Here is a 22,587-nt window from a genome sequence, read left to right as displayed (position 1 = left end):
CAAATGAATTGGAAGATGGCCCGGGTGACTGCGGTGGCACAGGTCCTGGGGATAGGTCAGACCTGTGCCACATATAGCAATACTGAGAGTACCTCACACCTGATGACCAGGTTTTTTCCCGTGATGGAGAGCGACCGTTGCCCCCATCTGCCTAGTTTCTGTCTCATCTTCCTGATCCGCTCCTCCCAGGTCTTGGCGCACGCCCCAGCCCCCCCGAACCAAATACCCAGCACCTTCAGGTGGTCAGTCCTGACGGTGAAGGGGATAGAGGATTGGTCGGCCCAGTTCCCGAAGAGCATGGCCTCGCTCTTGCCTCGGTTTACCTTGGCCCCCGAGGCCCGTTCGAACTGGTCGCAGATGCACACGAGTCTGTGCACGGACAGCGGATCCGAGCAGAAAACAGCGACGTCATCCATGTACAGGGAGGCCTTAACCTGCAGGCCCCCGCTGCCAGGAATAGTCACCCCTCTCAGGCTCGCATCCTTCCTGATGGATTCGGCAAATGGCTCTATGCAACACACAAACAAGGCGGGTGAGAGGGGGCATCCCTGCCTGACTCCAGATCTTACAGGGAAGCTATCTGATTCCCACCCATTGATTGAGACTGCACTGACAATGTTGGTGTAGAGCAGTCTGATCCAATTTCCGATTCCCTCCCCAAAGCCCATTTTGGAGAGGACATCCCTCATATATGTATGCGATATCCTGTCAAAGGCTTTCTCCTGGTCCAGGCTGATGAGTCAGGTGTCCACCCCCCTGTCCTGCACGTAGGCGATCGTATCCCTGAGGAGTGCGAGACTCTCAGAGATCTTCCTGCCCGGTACAGCACAGGTTTGGTCCGGGTGGATCACCGATCCCAGAGCAGACCTGACCCGGTTGGCGATGACCTTTGACAAGATTTTGTAGTCTGCATTTAACAGTGAGATCGGTCTCCAATTTCTAATTTCCTCCCTCTCCCCCTTCCGCGTGTAGACGAGGGTGATGATGCCTTTCCTCATGGATTCACTCATGGTACCTGCCCGAAGCATACTGACATACACCTCCAGCAGGTCCTGGCCGATCAAGTCCCAAAGAGCGGAATAAACCTCGACCGGTAAGCCGTCGCTTCCGGGAGTTTTATTCTTTTCGAAGGACTCGAGGGCCTTGGTCAGTTCATCCAGAGATAGCGGCTGGTCCAGCCTCTCTCATGTTCTGTCATCTAGGACCTCCGTGATAGAGGACAGGAACGACTGGGAGGCCGCGCTGTCGGTTGGCTTCGAGTCATACAGGCTGGCGTAGAAGGATTTGCTGATCCTCATGACGTCAGCCTGAGATGACGTTACCGAGCCATCTTCTTTCTTCAGGCTGCTGAGCACGGAGCTCTCTTTGTGCACCTTCTGGAAGAAGAAACGTGAGCACGTCTCGTCCTGCTCCATCGAGCGGACCCTGGACCGGAAGATTATCCTGGAGGCCTCCGAGGCAAAGAGCGAGGCTTGCTGGCCCTTCACCTCCTTGAGGTCCTCCGTGACATCGACCCCCATCGTCTGCAGCAGGAGCAGGTTCTGCATACTTTCCTGGAGCTGGGACAGTTTTCCCCGCCTCTCTCTCGCCTCCTGGACACCTTTGAGGATAAAGAACCTCTTGATGTTCCCTTTTACCATTTCCCACCAGTCCGCTGGAGACTCAAAGAGGGGCTTCACGGTTCTCCAACCTGCGTAATCCCTCTTGAGCTCTTCGATGTTTCCCGGGGTCAACAGCTTAGTGTTCAGTTTCCACGTTCCCTTGCCCGCCCGCTGTTCGTCCTGTAGGTGACAGTCGGCCAGCAGGAGGCAGTGGTCAGAGAAGAACACCGGCTTGACGTCGGTGGATCTGACCGAGTGCGTTCGGGACACAAACAGGTAATCTATCCTTGAGCGGATAGACCCGTCTGCCCGTGACCAGGTGTATCTACGCTGCGCTCCATCTGCAGGGGTGCTGAAGACGTCGTGCAGCTTGGCGTCTTTGACCGTTTCCATCAGGGCTCTGGACGTAGCGTCCGGTTTACTGTCCCCCCCGCCGGATCGTCCATCTGCATCAATGATGCAGTTGAAGTCTCCGGCCAGAATGACCGGCCTGGACGTAGCCAGCAGTAGTGGAAGCTGTTGCAGGACGGCCAACCGTTCACTCTTACCCACTGGGGCGTACACGTTGATTAGTCTCACGGGAGCGTTTCTGTATTTGACGTCCGCGACGAGGAGGCGCCCGCCCACCACCTCCTTAACCTCGGAGATGGTGAAGTTGCCTCCCCGCAACAGGATACCCAGGCCGGAGGCGCGGCTATCGTTGCCCCCCGACCACACTGACGGCCCGTGGGCCCACAAGCTCGACCATCTCCTGTAACTGCTGAGGTGCGGTATCCCACACTCCTGCAGAAACAGGACATCGGCTTTGACGTTGGCCAGGAAGGCCAGCGTTGAAACACATCGCGTAGCCGATTTAATGCTGCGCACATTTATGCTGGCAATTTTAAACCCCATTTTACCAGTTTACGGGGTTACCAGTGTCCATTTTCTTCTGGTCTTGCTCCAGTGGGGTAGCTGCGTGCATCCCCGTGGTGACAGCAAACTGCTGGACCTTCCCAGGGCTGAGGTAGTTGTCCAGCTCCCTGCTCTGGTGTCATCGTGTCAGACCCAGGGTCCGCATCGCCCCGTTCTCCATCTGACAGCAGGGCTGTCACTGGGACGCTGCTCCCAGTTCCCTGGAGCTGTGGGCCGGTGGGTACCCCTTGGTTCTCTCCGGGTAGGGGGAGGCCTTCACCCATCCCCTCAGAGGGATCGTCTTTTCCTTCTTGGGCGGTGCTGCCCTCCTTTCTCCCCACGGCGCTCTGCCTCTTCCTCTGGTGGCGACCCTTCTTGCGCCCGTCCTCACCCTCGGAGAAGCTGCCTGTATCCTCATCTAGGAGGTGTCTCTTCCCCCTTCGCTTGGTGGCTTTGGGGCCCTCGAGAGGATTCCTCTTCCTGTTTTTGACGATAATCCACTGCTCTGCCTCCTTTGATCCCTCCTCTTCCATTTCCTCCGTCTGTCTTGCAGAAGCTTGGGTCGGCTGCTGCATCTCCCCGCTGTCTGCCGCCTGCTCCTCTACAACCTTCCCTTCCTTCTGGGTGCCTCCAGACACCGTTCCTTTGCTGATTCGCGTTTCCTCGCTGGACTTTGTCGGTCCGCGGCTCGTGTTGCCACCTCCAGCCATCTGTGCGTAGGTGGCAGCTCCTCGTCTTGGGCAGGCCTTGTACATGTGGCCCGCCTCTTCGCACAGGTTGCAGCTCTTTTCTTCCCGACAGTCCTTAGTCAAGTGACCCTCCTGTTTGCAGTTCCTGCAGAAGGTCACTTTGCAATCCACCGCCACGTGTCCCGACTTCCCGCAGGTTCGGCACACTTTCGGCTGCCCTGCATATGTCAGGTAGCCTCTGCTCCCTCCGATTGCGAAGCTCGAGGGTGGGTGGAGGATGTTCCCACTGTCATCGGCCCTCAGAGTTACCCTGACCTGCCGCTTACTGGTCCAGATCCCAAAGGGGTCGATCACATCAGTGGCTTCTCCCTCAACTTGGACGTACCTTCCCAGGAAGGTCAGGACATCAGCCGCTGGAACGTAGGTGTTGTACATATGGATTGTAACAACCCGATTTCTCTGTTTTCCTTTTTTTTTATTTCAAAAATATACTTTATTCATAAAATGATTTGATGGTCTGTACATTTGATCATGCCATACATATGTCCACATTTACAAACACAGATTCGAATTTATCAATGTCATTTACAGGCCTGCGCATTTTTCAATCTTGTACATATACATATATTTGGCTGAGGCATCAGCAGAGCCCAAAAAAACGTTCGCATGGGCCCCCTGTTCTCCTTTAGGCAGGCTGATCTTACACGGTGGTCTTTCCCCACCACGCCTTGGCGGCAGCTGCCCCAAGCTTCAGCGCGTCCCTCAGCACATAGTCTTGGACCTTGGAATGTGCCAGTCTGCAACACTCGGTCGGGGTCAACTCCTTCAGCTGGAAGATCAACAGGTTTCGGACCACCCAGAGAGCGTCCTTTACCGAGTTGATGATCCTCCAGGCGCAGTTAATGTTCGTCTCGGTGTGAGTCCCGGGGAACAGGCCGTAGAGCACGGAGTCCCGCGTCACGGCGCTGCTCGGGACGAACCTCAATAAGCACCACTGCATTCCTCTCCAGACTTCCTCTGCATAGGCACATTCCAGAAGGAGGTGTGTGACAGTCTCGTCCCCCCCGCAGCCACTTCGAGGGCAGCGTGCGGTGCGGCAGAGAGTCCGGGCGTGCATGAAGGATCTCACAGGCAGAGCCCTTCTCACCACCAGCCAAGCCACGTCTTGGTGCTTGTTGGAAAGTTCTGGCGATGAGGCATTCTGCCAAATGGCTTTGACAGTCTGCTCAGGGAACCGCTCGACAGGATCCGCCCTCTCCTTTTCCCGAAGGGTCTCAAGGACGCTACGTGCTGACCACTTCCTGATGGACTTGTGGCCAAAGGTGTTTTTCCTCATAAATTTCTCCATGAAGGACAGGTGATACGGAACGGTCCAACTACTCGGAGTGTTCCGCGGCAGCGAGGCCAGGCCCATCCTTCGCAACACCGGGGACAGGTAGAACCTCAGTAAGTAGTGACACTTGGTGTTTGCGTACCGGGGATCCACGCACAGCTTGATGCAGCCACACACAAAGGTGGCCATCAGGGTGAGGGTGGCATTGGGCGTGTTTTTTCCCCCATTGCACCGGTCTTTGTACATAGAGTCTCTTCGAACCCGGTCCATCTTTGATCTCCAAATGAATTGGAAGATGGCCCGGGTGACTGCGGCGGCACAGGTCCTGGGGATAGGTCAGACCTGTGCCACATATAGCAATACTGAGAGTACCTCACACCTGATGACCATGTTTTTTCCCGCGATGGAGAGTGACCGTTGCCCCCATCTGCCTAGTTTCTGTCTCATCTTCCTGATCCGCTCCTCCCAGGTCTTGGTGCACGCCCCAGCCCCCCCCCGAACCTCTGTTTTCCTTACATCCTCACTAAAGTCTGCTGAACTTTTTATTTCTGTGCCTTGAAAAGTAAATCAATTTACTTTTTACTGGAACTTACACACTTCTGAGCTGTATTGATTTTACTGAATGCCACTATGGAGCAATATATTTTCAGAAGCACTAGGTGAAGCAGAACCTAATATTGACTGTACACACATCACACAATATGAACTTACTGATCTTGAGTCTTTCAGCAAATCCAGCCTCCATTCTGAAATGTTCAATATGTAAATTCTTGACTGTGTAGAATTCAGAGAGAAAGTGAGCCATTGTTTAGCCATGGAAAAAAAAACATTATCTTTTTATAATGGGCCTCTATTTCATGATTCCTATTGGAGTCAAGTGAGGTATTATCTTTGTCCGACCAGCTACTATTCCCACTTTGCCTTCTACTCAACTTGTTCATGCTTTACCCTTGGGAACATAGAAGCAGGAGGAGGCCATCAGTCCCTCAAGTCTGTTCCACCATTCAGTGTGATCGAGGTTGATCCACGGTCTAACTCCATATACCTGCCTTTGGCCCATAACCCTTAATATTTTTGGTTTACGAAAAATTATCTTGAATTTAAAAATAACAGCTTCCATTGCTGCTTGTGGAACAGAGTTTCAAACAACTAACACTAACACTGTTTGTGTGTGGACATGCTTCCCAATATCTCAGCTGGCCTTAATTCTCAGTCTGTCTAGGATCACCATCCAATGGAAATAGTTTATCTTTATTTATTCTGCCTTTTCCTGTTAATATCTTTCAGACTATGGAACTATTAAGAAAGCTCTTGCCCCTGTGAATCAAGGTCAGAGTGGTTGTTTGTTGGAGGAAATAGAACTCTTTCCAATCAATCAGCGAGACCGTAAAAGGAACCTTCAAATCCTACACAGTCAGAGTGTTCTGTTTGTTGGACTACAGGAGCATGTGATAAGATTCCCTCTGAAACGCTGCAGCTTTTACAGAAGTCAGAGGTAAGATTTTTGAATATTAGGGAATGAAGAAGGTTTTAGTTGTGTTGTGACAGAATTTCATTCTCCTCTTCTGACTAATGACAAGTTACACATGGGCAGAATGTTCCTTTTTTGAGGGAGTGTTCCATTGAGTGATGGCTCAGTCCATGGTGGCTCCAAGTGACTTTTCTCATGAGCAGCTCTCCACCTCATTAATTCTGCAACTCTCTTGGAAACTGAGAAAAGAGAGATCAAAATGTCACACAACTGCAAGTGAGGAACTGTCCTTCACACCATGGTGTGGTTAGATTTTGTGGTGGCAGATATCAGGCTCCTTATTCTGTGCCAAAAGAACATTCTTGAATTAGCTAGAAAAGAGCATAGCAGCTTATATAGGAACAGGGAGACTTCAATGGCAAACTGATTCAGTGAGCTTCATTGTGCTGCTTTCCCATTAACACATTCTTTATCTGCTCAAGCTTTTATCCATCTTACACAACTAATTCCCTCACATGCAGACACAGACAGTGCCCTGTGAACCAGCACAGAGAGGTCAGGTACTGGAGACCTCCAGTTCTCTTCTATCACTGAGGAGCAAGCCACTGATCCCTCTGAGGAAGTTCTGGTAAGTTTTACCTGCACTATCCACCAGCTCACGAACTTTCACCTCAGTGGGACCTTTATCTATCAAAGACTGGGGAGCACATTTCTAATGAGCACAATATTGACACATCTCCACAGCTGCTCAAGAAGAAAATGCCCCAGGCTGCTGATGCACAGAGCATTGCTGGAGACCAGGCACAAGCCTGAGATAATCCAATATTTCTACTTCATCAAAATGCACACAAAGGCTTAGCAACAGCATGGCAAGTTTGTCAGAGGCAGCTAGTAAGCTGGATTGAAGATTGGAGGGATCCATCTTTGTTATCAATTCTGTGCTGGCCGCGGCATGCATGCATTCAGCTACCCCCACGGACAGGCTGACTACCACCATCGAGGGCCAGATCCAGCATATGCAGTCATCTGCTGGATATATGCACAGACCTGCTCTCTCTAACACTCTTGCTCTTGTTGCTCAGCATCAATGGCAAGGTAATAGGGGGATTAGGGAAGTTGATCTCACTTTAAGTATCATTTCCTCTCAGGGGGGCACCTATTGTAATATAAATGTCACAAGTATTATCCCCAGAAGTTGCTTCTTAGGATATTTCAGAGATCATGGATGTAAGTTGCTTGCTCAGCTTGAAGGTTCGTTTTCAGATGTTTCATCACCATACTAAGTAACATCATCAGTGAGCCTCTGGTGAAGCACCTGGTGGTATGGCCCGCTTTTTATTTATGTGTTTAGGTTTCCTTGGTTTGGGTGATGTCATTTCCTGTGGTGATGTCATTTCCAGTTCTTTTTTCTCAGGGATGGTAAATGGAATCCAAGTCAATGTGTTTGTTGGAATGCCATGCTTCTAGGAATTCTCGCATGTGTCTCTGTTTGGCTTGTCCTAGGATAGATGTGTTATCCCAGTCAAGGTTCTGCCCTTCCTTATCTGTATGTAAAGATACTAGTGAGAGAGGATCATGTCTTTTTGTGGCTAGTTTATGTCCATGTATCCTGGTGGCTAGTTTTCTGCCTGTTTGTCCAATGTAGCGTTTGTTACAGTTCTTGCAAGGTATTTTGTAAATGACATTAGTTTTGCTTGTTGCCTGTGTCGGGTCTTTCAAGTTCATTAGCTGCTGTTTTAGTGTGTTGGTGGGTTTGTGGGCTACCATGATGCCAAGAGGTCTGAGTAGTCTGGCAATCATTTCCAAGATGGCTTTGATGTAGGGGAGACTGGCTAGGGTTTCTGTTTTGTCTGCTTGTCTGAGTTTGTTGCTGAGAAATCGGCAGACTGTGTTCATTGGGTACCTGCTCCTTTTGAATTCACTGTATAGGTCTTATAGATTGCAAAATGAACATAAAGAGCCAAACTGTATTGCAAAGAAACTGCAAAGGTTGAAAAAAATTAAAAATATGTGGTCAGTCTGAAAGCCCTTATAAAGTGACGTTAGCATTTAAGTCCAAAAGGATAGGAGAACCAAAATACAGGTGTGGGGAGGGAGTGGGGGTGTGTGGTTGTATTATGAAGGTTCTGCAAATGACTGTTTAGAAAAGGCAATTGAGCATTCAAGTTTTGTACATTCAAAAACTCCAAAAACTGTCCAAACTTTGGACTTCCAATCTCCTTCCCCTAGTCCCTGTTCATCCATCTCAGCCTTTCTCAGTACCTCTCCACAAATGACAGCTATTGCTGGTCACTCCTGAAAGGTGCGCCATCTGACATCAGGAAGAGGAAGCCAGTGCAGCTTAAGGTTTAACATCACAGACCCCCCCAAATAGTAAGAAGGAGAGACCAGTTGTAGTTAGAGATGGATGTGATCTATTGGGACATGTGATTCACATTATAACATAGGGTTATAATGCTAAAGTTCTCTGTGGTGGTTGGCGTTTATCCCAATCGCTCCAAAAATGAAAGTACAGCAAATTGTGCACATCAATGATGGAAAAATAAACCATTCACAGAAAACCTGTACTACTCCATTGCAACAGCCTCAGGGGAAAGGAACGTCTTTGTGAGCATTGCACACAATGGCCAGAGATGTTGTCAGTTTGCAATCATGTAGCATTAAGAAATGTAGTTGCAGTTGTTACACAGTGGTATATTGAAGGGATTGCTGCTCCAGTAATAGGTAAGTTTATCTTATTTGTTTTGTTGTCTGGAGTGGATCAATGCTGACAGCTGCAGTTCGCTTTGTAGGTATCGAGTGGAGACCACTAAAAGCAGAGGTTGATGATTCCAATTTCCCTCTTTTCAATTTTTCTCCGCTATTTGGAAGTTGAGGGCAGGAACCACTCAATAGGACACGCTGACTGAGCCAGCACATGGCGGTGCTTAATGATATAGTGACGAGTCATTGACTTTTCATTTCATTTCACCCATCAAGTCAGCTTCTCATCAAAGCATCTTTGCAGGTTTTTAGTCGTAGTCCATGTTTTGATTTTTCTATGTCAGACAGTTCTGAGGCAGTTAAACCTCATTTGGATTAGCATTTTCAAAGCAAGGATCACAAAGGCCATGTCTGGGCTGTGCTGGTACAGTTTATCAGCAGAAATGTTAAGGCGAGAGATTATGTGAAAGAATTATGAAAAACAAACTTTACAAATGGCAGTGTTTCATATGTTGTCAAAAATAATTTACCTCCTCTGAATTATTTGGTGATACTTTTAAAAAAAAAAATTTACCAATACAAGATAATTGCATATTATTGCACCTTGATATAATCTTTGTTAATATTTTATATTGGGTTTTGAGTTTCCTAGTTTTCATTCCATTGAAACTTTATCACTTTTATTACAGAATGTATTTTGTTTTTGTTGTGGTACAGGCTTTAATTAAGTCAATGAAGAAACAAACTTGTTTTATACTAATGAGAGTTGAATCCATAGTAATCATTACACTGACGGAGGTTGCTTGTTGACTGTATGTATGAAATAGATGTTGCTGTAAATATGCAGTGTTGATTATAGACCATTAAATCATTCTGTCATGTTAGCATTAAACTCACATTATTAAAAATTCTCCAGAAAGTAAATGAAACTGCCCAATTCAGGAATGATTCTGACAGCAGCAGGAGCTAGATCTGGTGGATTGCCATTTCATTCACAGAGAAAACAGTAAGCTCCAGTCTGAGGAAGAGGGAACAGTGGAGGGGTTTGGGTCTAGCCATTCTGCTTGTAGGTCAATATTTGTCTTGGGAATGGAGCAAAATTTGTGAGTGTTCACATAGTAAGTTTGGAATTCTCAAAGGTGGGACTTTCATTAAGCCAAGCAGAGAATGTTCCTGACAGGCTCACAGTCACCTTCATGGCTAGGCAATGATCCCATGCTCCAGCTGATGTGGAACAAGTTTCTCTGTTGTACCATTACAGGTTTGGTGTTCATTTTTATTATTTGAATGATGTTGGCTCTGGGATTTAGCCAGGATCGTGGTAGCTGAAAGGAATGGATGGAACCTTTGCTTCTGTATATGTCCAATATGCAAAGGAGCAATGGAATCTGCACTTCAACATGTATTTTGTAGGTTCTCAAAGCTCCAATTGCATTCAATTTAACCTTGCATTGAATTAAATATTATCAATATCACCTGTTTCTTCATGTGCACATATCCACTGACCAAACTAAAGTGTTAAGTGCATTAGTCAGGGGTAAATATAGGGTCGGAGAATGAGTCTAAGTGGGTTACTCTTCGGAGGGTCGGTGTGGACTTGTTGGGCCGAAGGGCCTGTTTCCATACTGTACGGGATCTAATCTAATCTAATAAAAAACACTGGCCATTCAGACTTATGTAATGATTTAACTTGGACATTTTCCTTTCACTGAGAAGCATTCTAAAATACTCTGCTGGGTTTCCCTGAATTAAGCCTGGATCAAGGAAGAAATGTTAGCTGCCATTGCGATCCGGCTGTCTAGCAGTTCCCCTCTCAAGCTTCATTAGCTATGCAGTAGCCCAGGCTCTTGGCTGATGGAGGTCATAGGAGGGCACAATCAGCGTATAAATATTGGGATTAGATCCCTGGAGAAACGCCGGATCAATTTGTTTTGTTATGCAAGCCATTATCAAAAATAAACATTTAAAAAAGTGTTCATGATCACTGCAAATATAATTTTTAATCTTGTTCTCAAATAGATTCTAAGATTGATTTTGTCCCAAATTTCAGTCCTTGCAGTTCCCTGACAAACAACAGAATTTATTTCAAGCTGACACCCAAGCACAGACGTGCACGTATGGATAATAAACATTGCGTATACGTACTCTAATGTTGTACTGTGCAATTGTATGTATGGGTTAAAGCAGAGATGTAAAGTTTGATCTCATTATCCTGTGCCTACAGTTCATGTGTGGGAGCTCATGACCCTCACTGTGGCTGGGATCTGACCGCAAAGAAATGCACAACGTTAGAAGAAAGCACAAATATGAATAAGTGGGAGCAAGAACTCGATTTGTGCCCAGTGAGTATATTCCCACATTGGCTGATATTCATGAATGAATCGTTTTCTTAACCTCTCCACTCACCAGTCATGTTTCTCTCTCTCTCTCTCTCTCTCTTTCATGTGAGTTACAGTGGATCCCAATGGTGTGGTAGGAAAATGGTGACTTGACCTTTATTTTCATTCACAAAATTTCCACATCTTTTCAAATCTTCAAACATTTTGATGAAACATAGTTGAGTTGGTTGATTCAAGCAATTGTTCACGTGTTGCTGACTCATTATTCTTCTTTGGTTCTTCACTGAAGAGGTATACCAATGATTAAATGTGGAGAAAAATCATTTTTTTATATTTCTATAACAACTTGCTCAGAGAATGCTATTGCACGTGGGACTTGAACCTAGGTCTCCCAGCTCAGTAGTAAGGACACTACCACTGCACCAAAGACACTAATATTTATCCTTTAATAAAATGTTGCAAACACTTGTTATGACCAAGTGAGGAGGGGGAATTCTGCCCTCTTTCCAACTCTTGGGTTCGTTGTATTAAATATTTTAATTTTTTCTACCACATAGCCATCACCTTTCGAATAAAACGATTTCTAGGAAGTGAAGGATCCTTATACCATGATTGAGAAAAGACTGGCACCCAAAAAAAAAGGTGTAGGGGTGATTAAGGACAAAAAATGCATTTACACTAGGAAATGAGAGGCATGGCTAAAGTGTGAAGTGAAGTCTTTGGAATCGTCAGCACAGATTCAGTAAAGAAAAACTACATGTAACTAACTTGCCTCAGATCTCTGAAGAGGTAACAAAATCTCGATGAAGGGAAGGCTGTTGATGGTTGCACTTGAACTCCCAAAAAAGCTTTCAATACAATGCTACACAACAGACTTGCGAGGAAAGGCATAGCTCGTGCAATAAAAAGCACATTAGCAATGTGGATACCAAATTAGCTAAAGGGTTAAAAAAAATAATTTTTAAATGTGCATTTGAGGCTGGAAGAAGCTTTGTGATGGAGTTCTTGACAGCTCAGTATTTGGATCCGAGCTTTTGTTGTTATGATCCAATTCCTGAGATATCCATAAAGATAATTCACAGATAATGGGAGTCTAACCGCATCAAGCACATACTTACATACTGCAGTCCAAACAAACAAACAAAAGCACTCCTTTATCCTCAAGATGTCTAAAACTACTGAGGTGATTACAATGGGCACCTCAGACCTTCCACCTACCATTATCTCTGCTGCTTTCTAGAGAGTGGTGGATTCTGGAATGCACTGCCTAGGAGGGGAGTGGAGGCAGGAAACTTCATCTTTAAAAGTACTTGGATTAGCATTTAAAATATCATAACATTCAAAGCTATGGGCCAGTTGCTGGAAAGTCAGGTTAATAGATAGGCTGGTGCAGACTGGATGGATTGAAGGGGTCTCTTCTATGCTGTATGACTTTATGACTGTTTATCATAGAATAACAGAATCTCTACAGTATGGAAGCAAACCATTCAACCCATTGAGACCACACCAACCCACCAAAGAGCATCTCACTCAGATCCACCCCTGTACCCTATCCCTGTAACCCTGCATTTCTCATGGCTAATCCACCTAGCCTGCACATCCCTAGAAACTATGGACAAATTAGCATGGCTAATCCACCTAACCTCTACATCTTTGAACTGTGGAAGGAAACCAGAGCATCTGGAGGAAACCCCCGCAGACACAGGGCGAAAGTCTAAACTCCACTCAGACAGTTGCCCAAGGATGGAATCAAATGCAGGTCCTCACTGGGCCACCATGCTGCCCTAAACTCATTATTTTAGTTTCACTAATGAGCGTAAGCTCCCACTAGCTTTGTCTGGTGAACCACAGCATCTTGGTGCTTGTGGCTTCTCTCCCTCTCCTGGATTCTTGTTGTAAAGCTAAGTTTTTAACTATATGGAACAGAATTAGTATTTTTCCATTTGTTAATTCAAAATATTTATACATCCAACAAGAATGACATTAATTATTTTTTTGGAAAATTATAATTATGTGGCATGACCCAAACAGCAAACATCCTTAAATTGACTGACAGATTTTAGTTGGATGCCCATTGCTTGAGCAATATCTTGGTTGTTGTCAGTGAAGTGATTACAGTTTATTTAGAATCATTAAATAAAATTCAAAAGCTTGTTTACAATGCACAAGTAAACACGTTCCAGAGAATGAAGTTGAATGCTCCTGACAGAGGAATGTGGTTAGTAAGTATGGGCAGGTCTTGCTGGTTTAGAGTTATGATCCAAGTTCAAGAAACTCTGTGCAGGAAGTGGTAAAGAATGCTGAACAGGTAAGTTTATCTACCCTTGGCACCTTCACAGTTCCACTTGAGTGAAAATTGAAGCTTAATGTTCTGTAACTTAAAAATGCTTCAGTACTTCCACAATATACACATTACAATTATTAGGTTTATAAGATCATATTTTAGAACTGCGTCTTTAAACTTAGAGTGAAATAAAGGAGTATGGTAGCATGCACTGAAGTCGGTCTGACAACAGGTCTGGGAGATAAGTGATCAAGATTAAAAGACAGCCAAGATTCTTTTACTTGAAAAAGGATCCTATTAAAATTATCTTACTGGGAAAAGGGTGCATTGTATACTGTAGTGAAGACAACTATGATGTCGGTGGATGTACTAGTTCTAAGACCCAGTTAAGTGTTTAAAAATATAAGGTTGCAAAAGAGTATACTTTAAATAGTGCATTTGATTTCAGGATAGGATAGAGTTGAAGTTTAAAGAATAACTAAATGGCATTCTATCTATGTACAATGGCTACACGATTCACATTGTCATGTGAAGGGTGCAGAAGAAGCATTGCAAAGATTGGGTTATGGACTTTACCTAAAATATCACAGGATATGACAGACAGGGTTTGAACTAACAAATGGAAAAATAATAATTCTGTTACACATCTAGTAAATAAAACTAAGTTTTTAGGTTATTGCATTTAATCTGTAGCCCAGATGATGCAATTTGAGTGCTTCAGTTTCATGTTGACTATAGAGTTGAAGCTTCCTGAATCAGGTTCATTTATAAAGTGTATTAAAGTCAAAGTAGAAGCTGGAGATCTTAATTAATAACAGAGTGTTGGAGAAAATCAGCAGGTCTGATAGCATCTGTGCAGAGATGAACAGAGTTAATGTTTTGAGTCCAAAATGATTTTAATTTGGAACCCATGAGGTGTCTCACCTTTTCAACTATCAAATGTTGTAATGCTGTCACATTGGTTTGAACCATCAATAAAGTAACTGCTTTAGTTTTGTATGCTGTGCAGTGAGTTTGCACAAATTACAAACCAATGGGCATCATAGGATGATTATATTCAGCCTAATCTTTGGAATAAATAGATTGATATAATTGTGCAAAATTTCGGACAATTATACCTTATTTACTTTGAATCCAATTGTTTTTAAATGATTGCATAAGGGGCATGAGGTGGTGTAGTGATAATGTCAGCTGGATTAATAATTCAGAGACTTGGTCTAATGCTCTGGGGACACAGGTTCAAATTCCACAATGGCAGCTGGTGCAGTCCCCTTCTATGGTGGTACCAGCCATAGCGGCCCCGGTGGATGTGGCTGCCTCAGGTGTGAGGCAGTTCCTTCGTATAATTACCACCTGCTTACAGGCATGGTACTGCACACCATCTACTGATCAGAACATGTGGTAGGCAGCTCTCTGTGTTCAATAGAGAGATTCTATTGACAGGAAAGTCTCATCCACAGTAAGCCCCCTTGTGCATTGCTACCTGGTCGTGAGGAAGAACATCACCTTCCCATATATCTTGGATGCAGTGATAAGAATGGGTCACTAACTACTTCTGCTATAGCTGCTACCTCAATGGTCAAAATGAGGTGGGGGGAGGGGGAACCTTCCAGACCAGAGACCCTAAATAAATCTAGTCCCGTTTGCCAGCATTTAGCCCATATCCCTCTAAATTGTACCAGTCTCCATCACTTCCTCTGGCAGCTCATTTCATACATGCACCACCCTCTGTGTAAAAACATTGCTCTTAAGTCTCTTTTAAATATTTTCTCTGTCATTTTAAACCCTATGCTCCCTAATTTTGGACTCCCCTACACATGGCTATTCCCCCTATCTATGCCCTTCATGATTTTACAAACCTCAGCTTCCGATGCTCCAGGGAAAACAGCCCTAGCCTATTCAGCTTTTCCATATAGCTCAAACTCTCCAACCCTGGCAACGTCCTTGTAAATCTCTTCTGAAGCCTTTCAAGTTTCACAACATCCTTTCTATAGCAGGAAGACCAGAATTGCATGCAAAATTCCAATAGTGGCCTAACCAATGTCCTGTGTAGCTGCAACATGACCTCTGAACTTCTATAATCAACATACTGAGCAATAAAGAGAAGCATACCAAATGTCTTCTTCACTATCCTATCTACGTGTGATTGTACTTTTAAGGAACTATGAACCTGCACTCCCCAGAATCTTCCCATTAAGTGTATAGGTCCTGCCCTGATTTGCCTTTCCAAAATGCAGCACCTCACATTTATCTAAATTAAACTCCATACACCGCTTCTCAGCCCATTGGCCCATCTGATCAAGATGCCGTTTAATTTGGCTTGTTAGATTTATTTACGAAGGTGGCCAGGAGCCAGAATTACAAACTCGTGCTAAACTCCCTGGTTCTTCAGCCAAGTTGGTGTGACATCATCAGATAGGCTGGAGCTCAGTGCATCTTCAATATTAACTCTTTCGGAACCATTTCCTCATACAACGTCTTCGAAATTTAGCTATGTTAGTAATTGTCCTAAACAGGGATGGGGGAGTTTCCAAGCATGTTGCCAGGACTGGAAAATTATAGCTGTGAGGAAATATTGGGTAGGCTGGGGCTGTTTTTCTTGCACCAGAGGGGGCTGAGGAAGATTTGATTGAGAGTTACAAAGCTTTGAGGAGACTGGTTGGAATAAATGGGATGGACCTAATTCCCTTAGAAGAGAGTTTAGTACTATAGGGCATAGATGTAAAATGACTGATAGAAGGTTTACAGGGGGAATCAGAAAAACATTTTTCACTCAATAGGTGATAGGAGTTTGGAACTCACAGCCTGAAAAGGGGAATAGAAGCAGAAACTCTTGATTCATTTAAACAGTGTCTGGATATGCACCTAAAGTGTGATCTCGAAGGCCATGGAGCAAGGACCGAAAAATGGGATTAAGCTGGGTCGTTATGCTGGGCAGAACCACGATGCCTGTTTTTTTTTCTATATTTGCTAAATATTCTAAATATCTAAAGAGAAGGAATATGTGGGAGTAGCAGTACATGAATTGCTCATTAGGATAGCCACTTGGGCATGATAGGTCAAATAGTCTTCTGTGCAGTAACAGTTCTATGGATCCATGATGAGGGAGAGGTTTGAAATGGGACACCCTTTGCCACCATATCAACTCTCAACCACCACCACAGCAGATGGTGAGATCTAGCTGCACAGGAGAACAAGATATGTCTGCTGGAGTTGTGACCTATTTGATTTGATTCATTTATTATTGTCACCTATACAGAGATGCAATGAAAAGTATTATTTTATAAACTAACCACATAAATCATATCTTACATAAGTACATCAGAGTAATAGGATGGAATGCAGAATATAATGTTACAGCTATGGAGAAGACGCAGAGAAAGATCAACTTTAATATATGAGAGGTCCATTCATAAGTCTGATAACAGCAGGAGGAGAAACTGTTCTAAAATCTATTGCTACATGTTTTCCAATTTTTGTATTTTCTTCTGTTATTTTTGTATAACTGGGATGGAAGGGGACTTTGATTCTGTTGGTTGCTTCCCTGAGGCAGTGGGAAGTGTAGATGGAGTCAATGAAAGGCAGGCTTTTTTACATGATGGATTGGTCTGTGTTCACAACTCTGTAATTTCTTGTGGTTTTGGGTGTAGCAGTTGCCATACCAAGCTGCGATGCATCTAGATAGGATTCTTTCTATGGTGTATCTATAAAAATTGGTAAGCATTACAAAGAACAAAAGAACAAAGAAAATTTACAGCCCGTGAACAGGCCCTTCGGCTCTCCAAGCCTGAGCCAATCCAAATCTACTGACTAATCTGTCGTCCAATTCCTAAGCATGTGTATCCCTCTGCTCCCCACCTACTCATGCATCTGTCCAGATGCATCTTAAATGAATCTACCATGCCTGCCTCTACTGCCTCAGCTAGCAATGTGTTCCAGGTAAAGTACTTGCCATGTGTATCCCCCTTAAACTTTTCACCAGTTGTGGACATGCTAAATTTCCTTAGCCTTCTGAGGAAGTAGAGGCGTTGGTGTGCTTTCTTGTCTGTAGCTGGACCAGGATAGATTGTCAGTGGTATTTACTCTGAGGAACTTGAAGCACCTCCATCTCTGCACCATTGATATAGACAAGGGCATGTCCTTCAGTACGCTTCTGGCGTTGATGACCAGCTCCTTTGTTTTTTTGACATTGAGGGAGAGATTACTGTCATTACACCATGCTACTGAGCTATCTCCTTCCTGTACTGTGTCCTGTTCTTTAAGATCCAAACCACTACAGTGGTGTCATTAGCAAATTTGTAAATGGAGTTACAGCTGAATGTAGCCACGCATTCATGTGTAAATGAGGAGTATAGTAAGGACTGAGTACACAGCTTGTGGGGCACTGGTGTTGAGGATTATTGTGGAAGAGGTGTTGTTGCCTATCTTAACTGATTGCGGTCTATGGGTAAGGAAGTTGAGGATCCAGTTGCAGAGAGGGGAGCAGAGACCAAGGTCTTGAAGTTTGGAGATGGGTTTTTGCTGGGGTTATGGTGTTCAAGGCAGAGCTAAAGGCAATAAATATTAGTCTGACATAGGTGTTCTTATTATCCAGATGTTCCAGGCATGAATATAGGTCCAGGGAGATGATGTCTGCCATGGACATATTGTGACAGTAGATGAATTGTAGAGGATCAAGGTGATCGGGAGGCTGGATTTGATGTTACCATTACTAATCTCTGAAAGAATTTCATAATGTTGGATGTCAGAACCAAGGGGAGGTGGTCATTAAGGCATGTTGCCTAATTTTTCTTTTTAATTTTTCCCCGCTCATTTTCCTTTACTGAAAAGTAAATTCTGCTTTGCAAATATTTACATTACAAACCAACTGACTCGCATTGTTACCTTGATTGTGAAGGGTTTTTGTCCGTAATGTTGGTTTTCCTGCTCCTCGGATGCTGCCTGACCTGGTGTGCTTTTCCAGCACTACTCTAATCTTGACTCTAGTCTCCAGCATCTTCAGTACCCACTTTAGCCCTGTACATCCTCACACCCTACTTCCTGTAATTTTATAGCTTCTCCTAGTTTCTCCGTCTCTGTTGCATTTGATGATGCCAACTTCAACAAGGAAGCCTCTGAAATGGCCACCTTTATCCTCAACTGAGGATTCCCCAGCACCATATTCGACAGGGCCCTCAGCTGGGTCTGCCCTATCTCCCACATTTTAGTCCTCACCCCCTTTCTTCCCTCCCAGCGTTCCCATTATCCTCACCTACCACTCCAATAACATTCACGTCCAGAGGATCATTAGCCACTATTTCTGCCACCTCCAGCGGGATACCACCATCAGACACATATTTCTTTCCCCTCCCTACCAGCCTTCCACAAGGATTGTTCCCTTCGAGACACATTGGTCCACCTCTTCTTCACTCCCAACACCCCCCAGTCCCATAGCACTTTCCCCTGCAATTGTAGAAGGTTCTAACACCTGCCCATTTACTTCCTCCCTCCTCAGTATCCAAGGGCTGAAAGACATCTTCCAGGTGAAGCAGTGCTTTACCTGTACTTCACTCAATTTAATCTACTGTATTCGCTGCTCACAATGTGGTTTCCTCTACTTTGGGGAAACAAAGCATAAATTGGGTGATCGCTTTGCAGAACACCTACATTCTGTCTGCAGAAACAACCCTGAGCTTCCAGTTGTCCGCAACTTTAACACCACCTTGCTCCCTGGCCAACATCTCTGTCTCAGGCTTGCTCCAGTGCTCCAGCAAACCTCAGCAGAAATTGGAAGAACAACACCTCATTTTCCACTTGTGAACTCTACAGCCTCAATATCATGTTCAACAATTTTAGGGCTTGAGGTACCTTCTCCCATGTCCTTCCCCTAACCCTCACACACCAGGCCTTGTTATCACATGGTCTGCCATTATACACCACTCATTGTTAGCCACTAATAGTCCCCATTAGTAGCTATTCATTCTCCTAGGCTGACCGTTATCCGCTCCTTTGACTGTCCAACTGTTTTTCTCTCTCTTTGGACTCTACCTCCCCCAATCCTATCTTCTGCATAAAAAAACAACTTTTTTCCTAGCTACTATCAGTTCGGAAGAAGGGTCACTGGATCCAAAACATTAACTCTGCATTCTCTCCACGGATACTGCCAGACCTGCTGACATTTTCCAGCAATTTTTGTTTTTGTTTCTGGTTGCCAGCATCCACAGTTCTTTCAGTTTTTTTACACAGCTGATTCTTGCTTTTTGGATAGGATGGCATGGTGGCTCAGTGGGTAGCACTGCTGCCTCACAGTGCTAGGATCCCAGGTTCAATTCCAGCCTTGGGCAACTGTCTATGTGGAGTTTGCACATTCTCCCTGTGTCTGTGTGCGGGTGCTCTGGTTTCCTCCCACAGTCCAAAGATGAGTAGGTTAGGTGAATTAGCCATGCTAAAGTGCCCAAAGTACTAGGTGCATTAGTCAGAGGGAAATGGGTCTGGGTGGGTTTCTCTTTGGAGGGTTGGTGTGGACTTGTTGGGCTGAAGGGCCAGTTTCCACACTGTAGGGAATCTAATCTCTTAGGATGAACCCAATGAGAATCTGATTTCCCAAATGTTCTTGCAACGTGCATTATCTCTGAATACATTGACAAAATGCTACAGAAGTTATTTACACAAGGATAAACAAACAGATAGATAAACAAATAGTTGGCCTTCCCCCACATCTTATCTGGCAGGAAGCAACTTGTTGTCTGAGTCCATTTATATTGTTTAGTAGTTTAATACAGAAGTTTGAAGGAAGTTAAAACAAGCTGAATCTATAAGAGTGTTGCCTTCTTTGATAATGATATTGCAATATGACCTCTGAACTAATTTATTTCAGAGATTAATTTTGTTTGCTAATATTAAGATTCATTGATGTTCTGTTAAAAACCGTCTTGTTTGACAAGCTGACATTGTACATAATAAGGTAGACTTTAGTGTCTTTTCCATCAATCCCAAGTGCTCGAGTTGGACAGGAACAGTGTCCTGTGATAGCATGTGGAAACCACTAAATGTTGGAGAACTTTGGAAAATATAGACCCGAGTTCACCTTTCCTTTACCATGTCACATTTCAAATTACTCACTGTATCCCAAACCAGTACTTTTTAAACAAAATCTATCTGATTTAAAGTAAGTATTGTTTCCAATGACTCCCCAGGGTTTCTTTTCCAGAGATTGATCATGGTTAATATTCTTTAAGCAATTCAATGGTTGAAGTAAAATACCGGCATCAATACACAAGGAATCAACTGTGATCAGTACGTCTAAGTAGAATATGTACAATGTGACAAATAATGCTAAAACACACACAAGTCACAAACAAGCAAACAAAAACAGCAATTGCTGGAGAAACTCAACAAGTCTGGCAACATCTGTGGAGAGATAAGAATTAACTTTTGAGTCCAGTGGCCCTTCTTCAGAACTCCCACTAGATCACACACCAGTATCAGCGATTCTTAAAATTTAAAATAACGAGCAAGGTTCATGAATAATAATGCATTATTTCCTATAGGTTGTATTTTGAAGACTAGGCTAATTCAAGACTCCATGTAGCTTCTTACAGAACATGTACAGTGATGGTTTATTGACATTTAGAACAGATTGTCAGAGCACATAATTAAAAACTTAAGCAGCGTGAAACTAGCTCAGCTTAAAAATTCAAGACTGACTTGGATCTTTTTCTATCAGCCATTCTGTTACTGAAGGCATGTAATGGTAAGATTTACACCTATGACCTGATCCATAACGTCTAACCATCTCCCTAATTTGCAAATATCCTGGAACAGTCTCCAAAGGGATAAAACTATCAGAGAGGAAACATAGAAGTTAGGAGCACGAGTAGGCCATTCCACCTCTTGAGCCTGCTCCACCATTCAATATGATCATGGCTGATCATCAAGCTCAATACCCTAATCCCGCACTCCCCCGATATCCCTTGACACCTTTAGCCACAAGAGCAATATCTACATCCTTCTTATGTACACACAATGTTTTGGCCTCAACCACCTTCTGAGATAATGAAGTCCACAGACTCAACACTGTCTAGGTGAATACATTTCTCCTCATCTCAGTTCTAAAAAGGTTTATCTCTTATCCTTAAACTATGACCCCTGATTCGAGACCCTCATCATCAGGAACATTCCTCCTGCAACCAGCCTGTCTAGTCCTGTTAACATTTTATAAGTTTCTAAGAGATCTCCACCTCATTCTTCTGAATTCCTGTGAATACAATCCCAACTGACTCAATCTGTCCTCATATGTCAGTCCTGCCACCCCTGGAATCAATTTGGCCAATGTTCTCTGCACTCCTTCCCATTTGCCTTCCCCATTACATACTGTATGTGAATGCTAGCCTTTTGTCCTTTATGGACAGGGACTCCTAAATCCCTCTGTGTTGTAGCTTTCTGCAAATTCTGTATCCATTTAAATAATATTCATCTTCTCTTTTTCTGCCAAAGTTCATTATTTCACATTTCTCACATTATATTACACCTGCAAACATTTTTATGCACTCACTTAGCCTGCCTATGTCATTTTGTACACTGTTTGAGTCACCCTTACAAATATTTTTGTGTTGATTATATGTTGACATAGTACATTTACCTTGTTTCTCCAAGTCAATGATATAAATGTGGCCCCAGCACTGATCCATGTTGCACTCCAACAGTTACAGGTTGCAATCCTGAAAATGCACCTCTCCATCTCAACTCTCCTCTTTCTTTGTTAGTCAATCCTCCATCGATTGAAACATACTGCCTCTGATACAATGAGCTCTTATCATATTAAGTAGCCAACATCTTCTGAAAATCCAAATAAATCACATTCATTGCTTCCCCTTTATCTATCCTGCTTGTTACCTCCTCAAAGGATTTTTAAAAATTGTCTGGTACCATCCTGCAGTGTGAAGCCATGTTGACTATTCTTGAACATAGTATGTATTTCTAAATACTCTGCTATTACATCCTTTATAAAAGACTCTTAACATTTTTCCCAAATCAGTTGTGAAGCTAACTGTCTGATTATTACTTTTTTTTAATCTCCTTGCCTTTTTTAAGAATTATATTATATTGGCAGTTTTCCAGTCCTCTGGCATTTTCCAGAATCTGAGAATTCTTGGAAGATTAGAACTATTGCATCCACTATCTACTTCTTTTAATATCTAAGGATGCATCCTATCAGGTCCAGGGACCTATTGATCTTTAACCCCTTGAGCACATGACATTTTTTCACTTGAGAATCTTGCAACCTTCTGGAAT

The 22,587-nt window shown here is 44.0% G+C and overlaps 1 protein-coding gene across 1 annotated transcript in view; it reads left to right on the top strand.

The window, feature by feature from the left end:
• Positions 1–22,587, top strand: part of LOC140480214 (semaphorin-5A-like) — a 96,118-nt gene that overhangs the window by 64,399 nt on the left and 9,132 nt on the right. Inside the window, 2 exon segments of the mRNA XM_072574934.1 lie at positions 5,805–6,012; positions 10,916–11,033. Of these exon segments, the coding sequence (XP_072431035.1) occupies positions 5,805–6,012; positions 10,916–11,033 (326 nt within the window).

The sequence above is a fragment of the Chiloscyllium punctatum genome, chromosome 8, assembly GCF_047496795.1.
Source record: "Chiloscyllium punctatum isolate Juve2018m chromosome 8, sChiPun1.3, whole genome shotgun sequence".
Lineage (NCBI taxonomy): Eukaryota > Metazoa > Chordata > Chondrichthyes > Orectolobiformes > Hemiscylliidae > Chiloscyllium > Chiloscyllium punctatum.
This window is presented reverse-complemented; position numbering and strand designations above follow the sequence as displayed.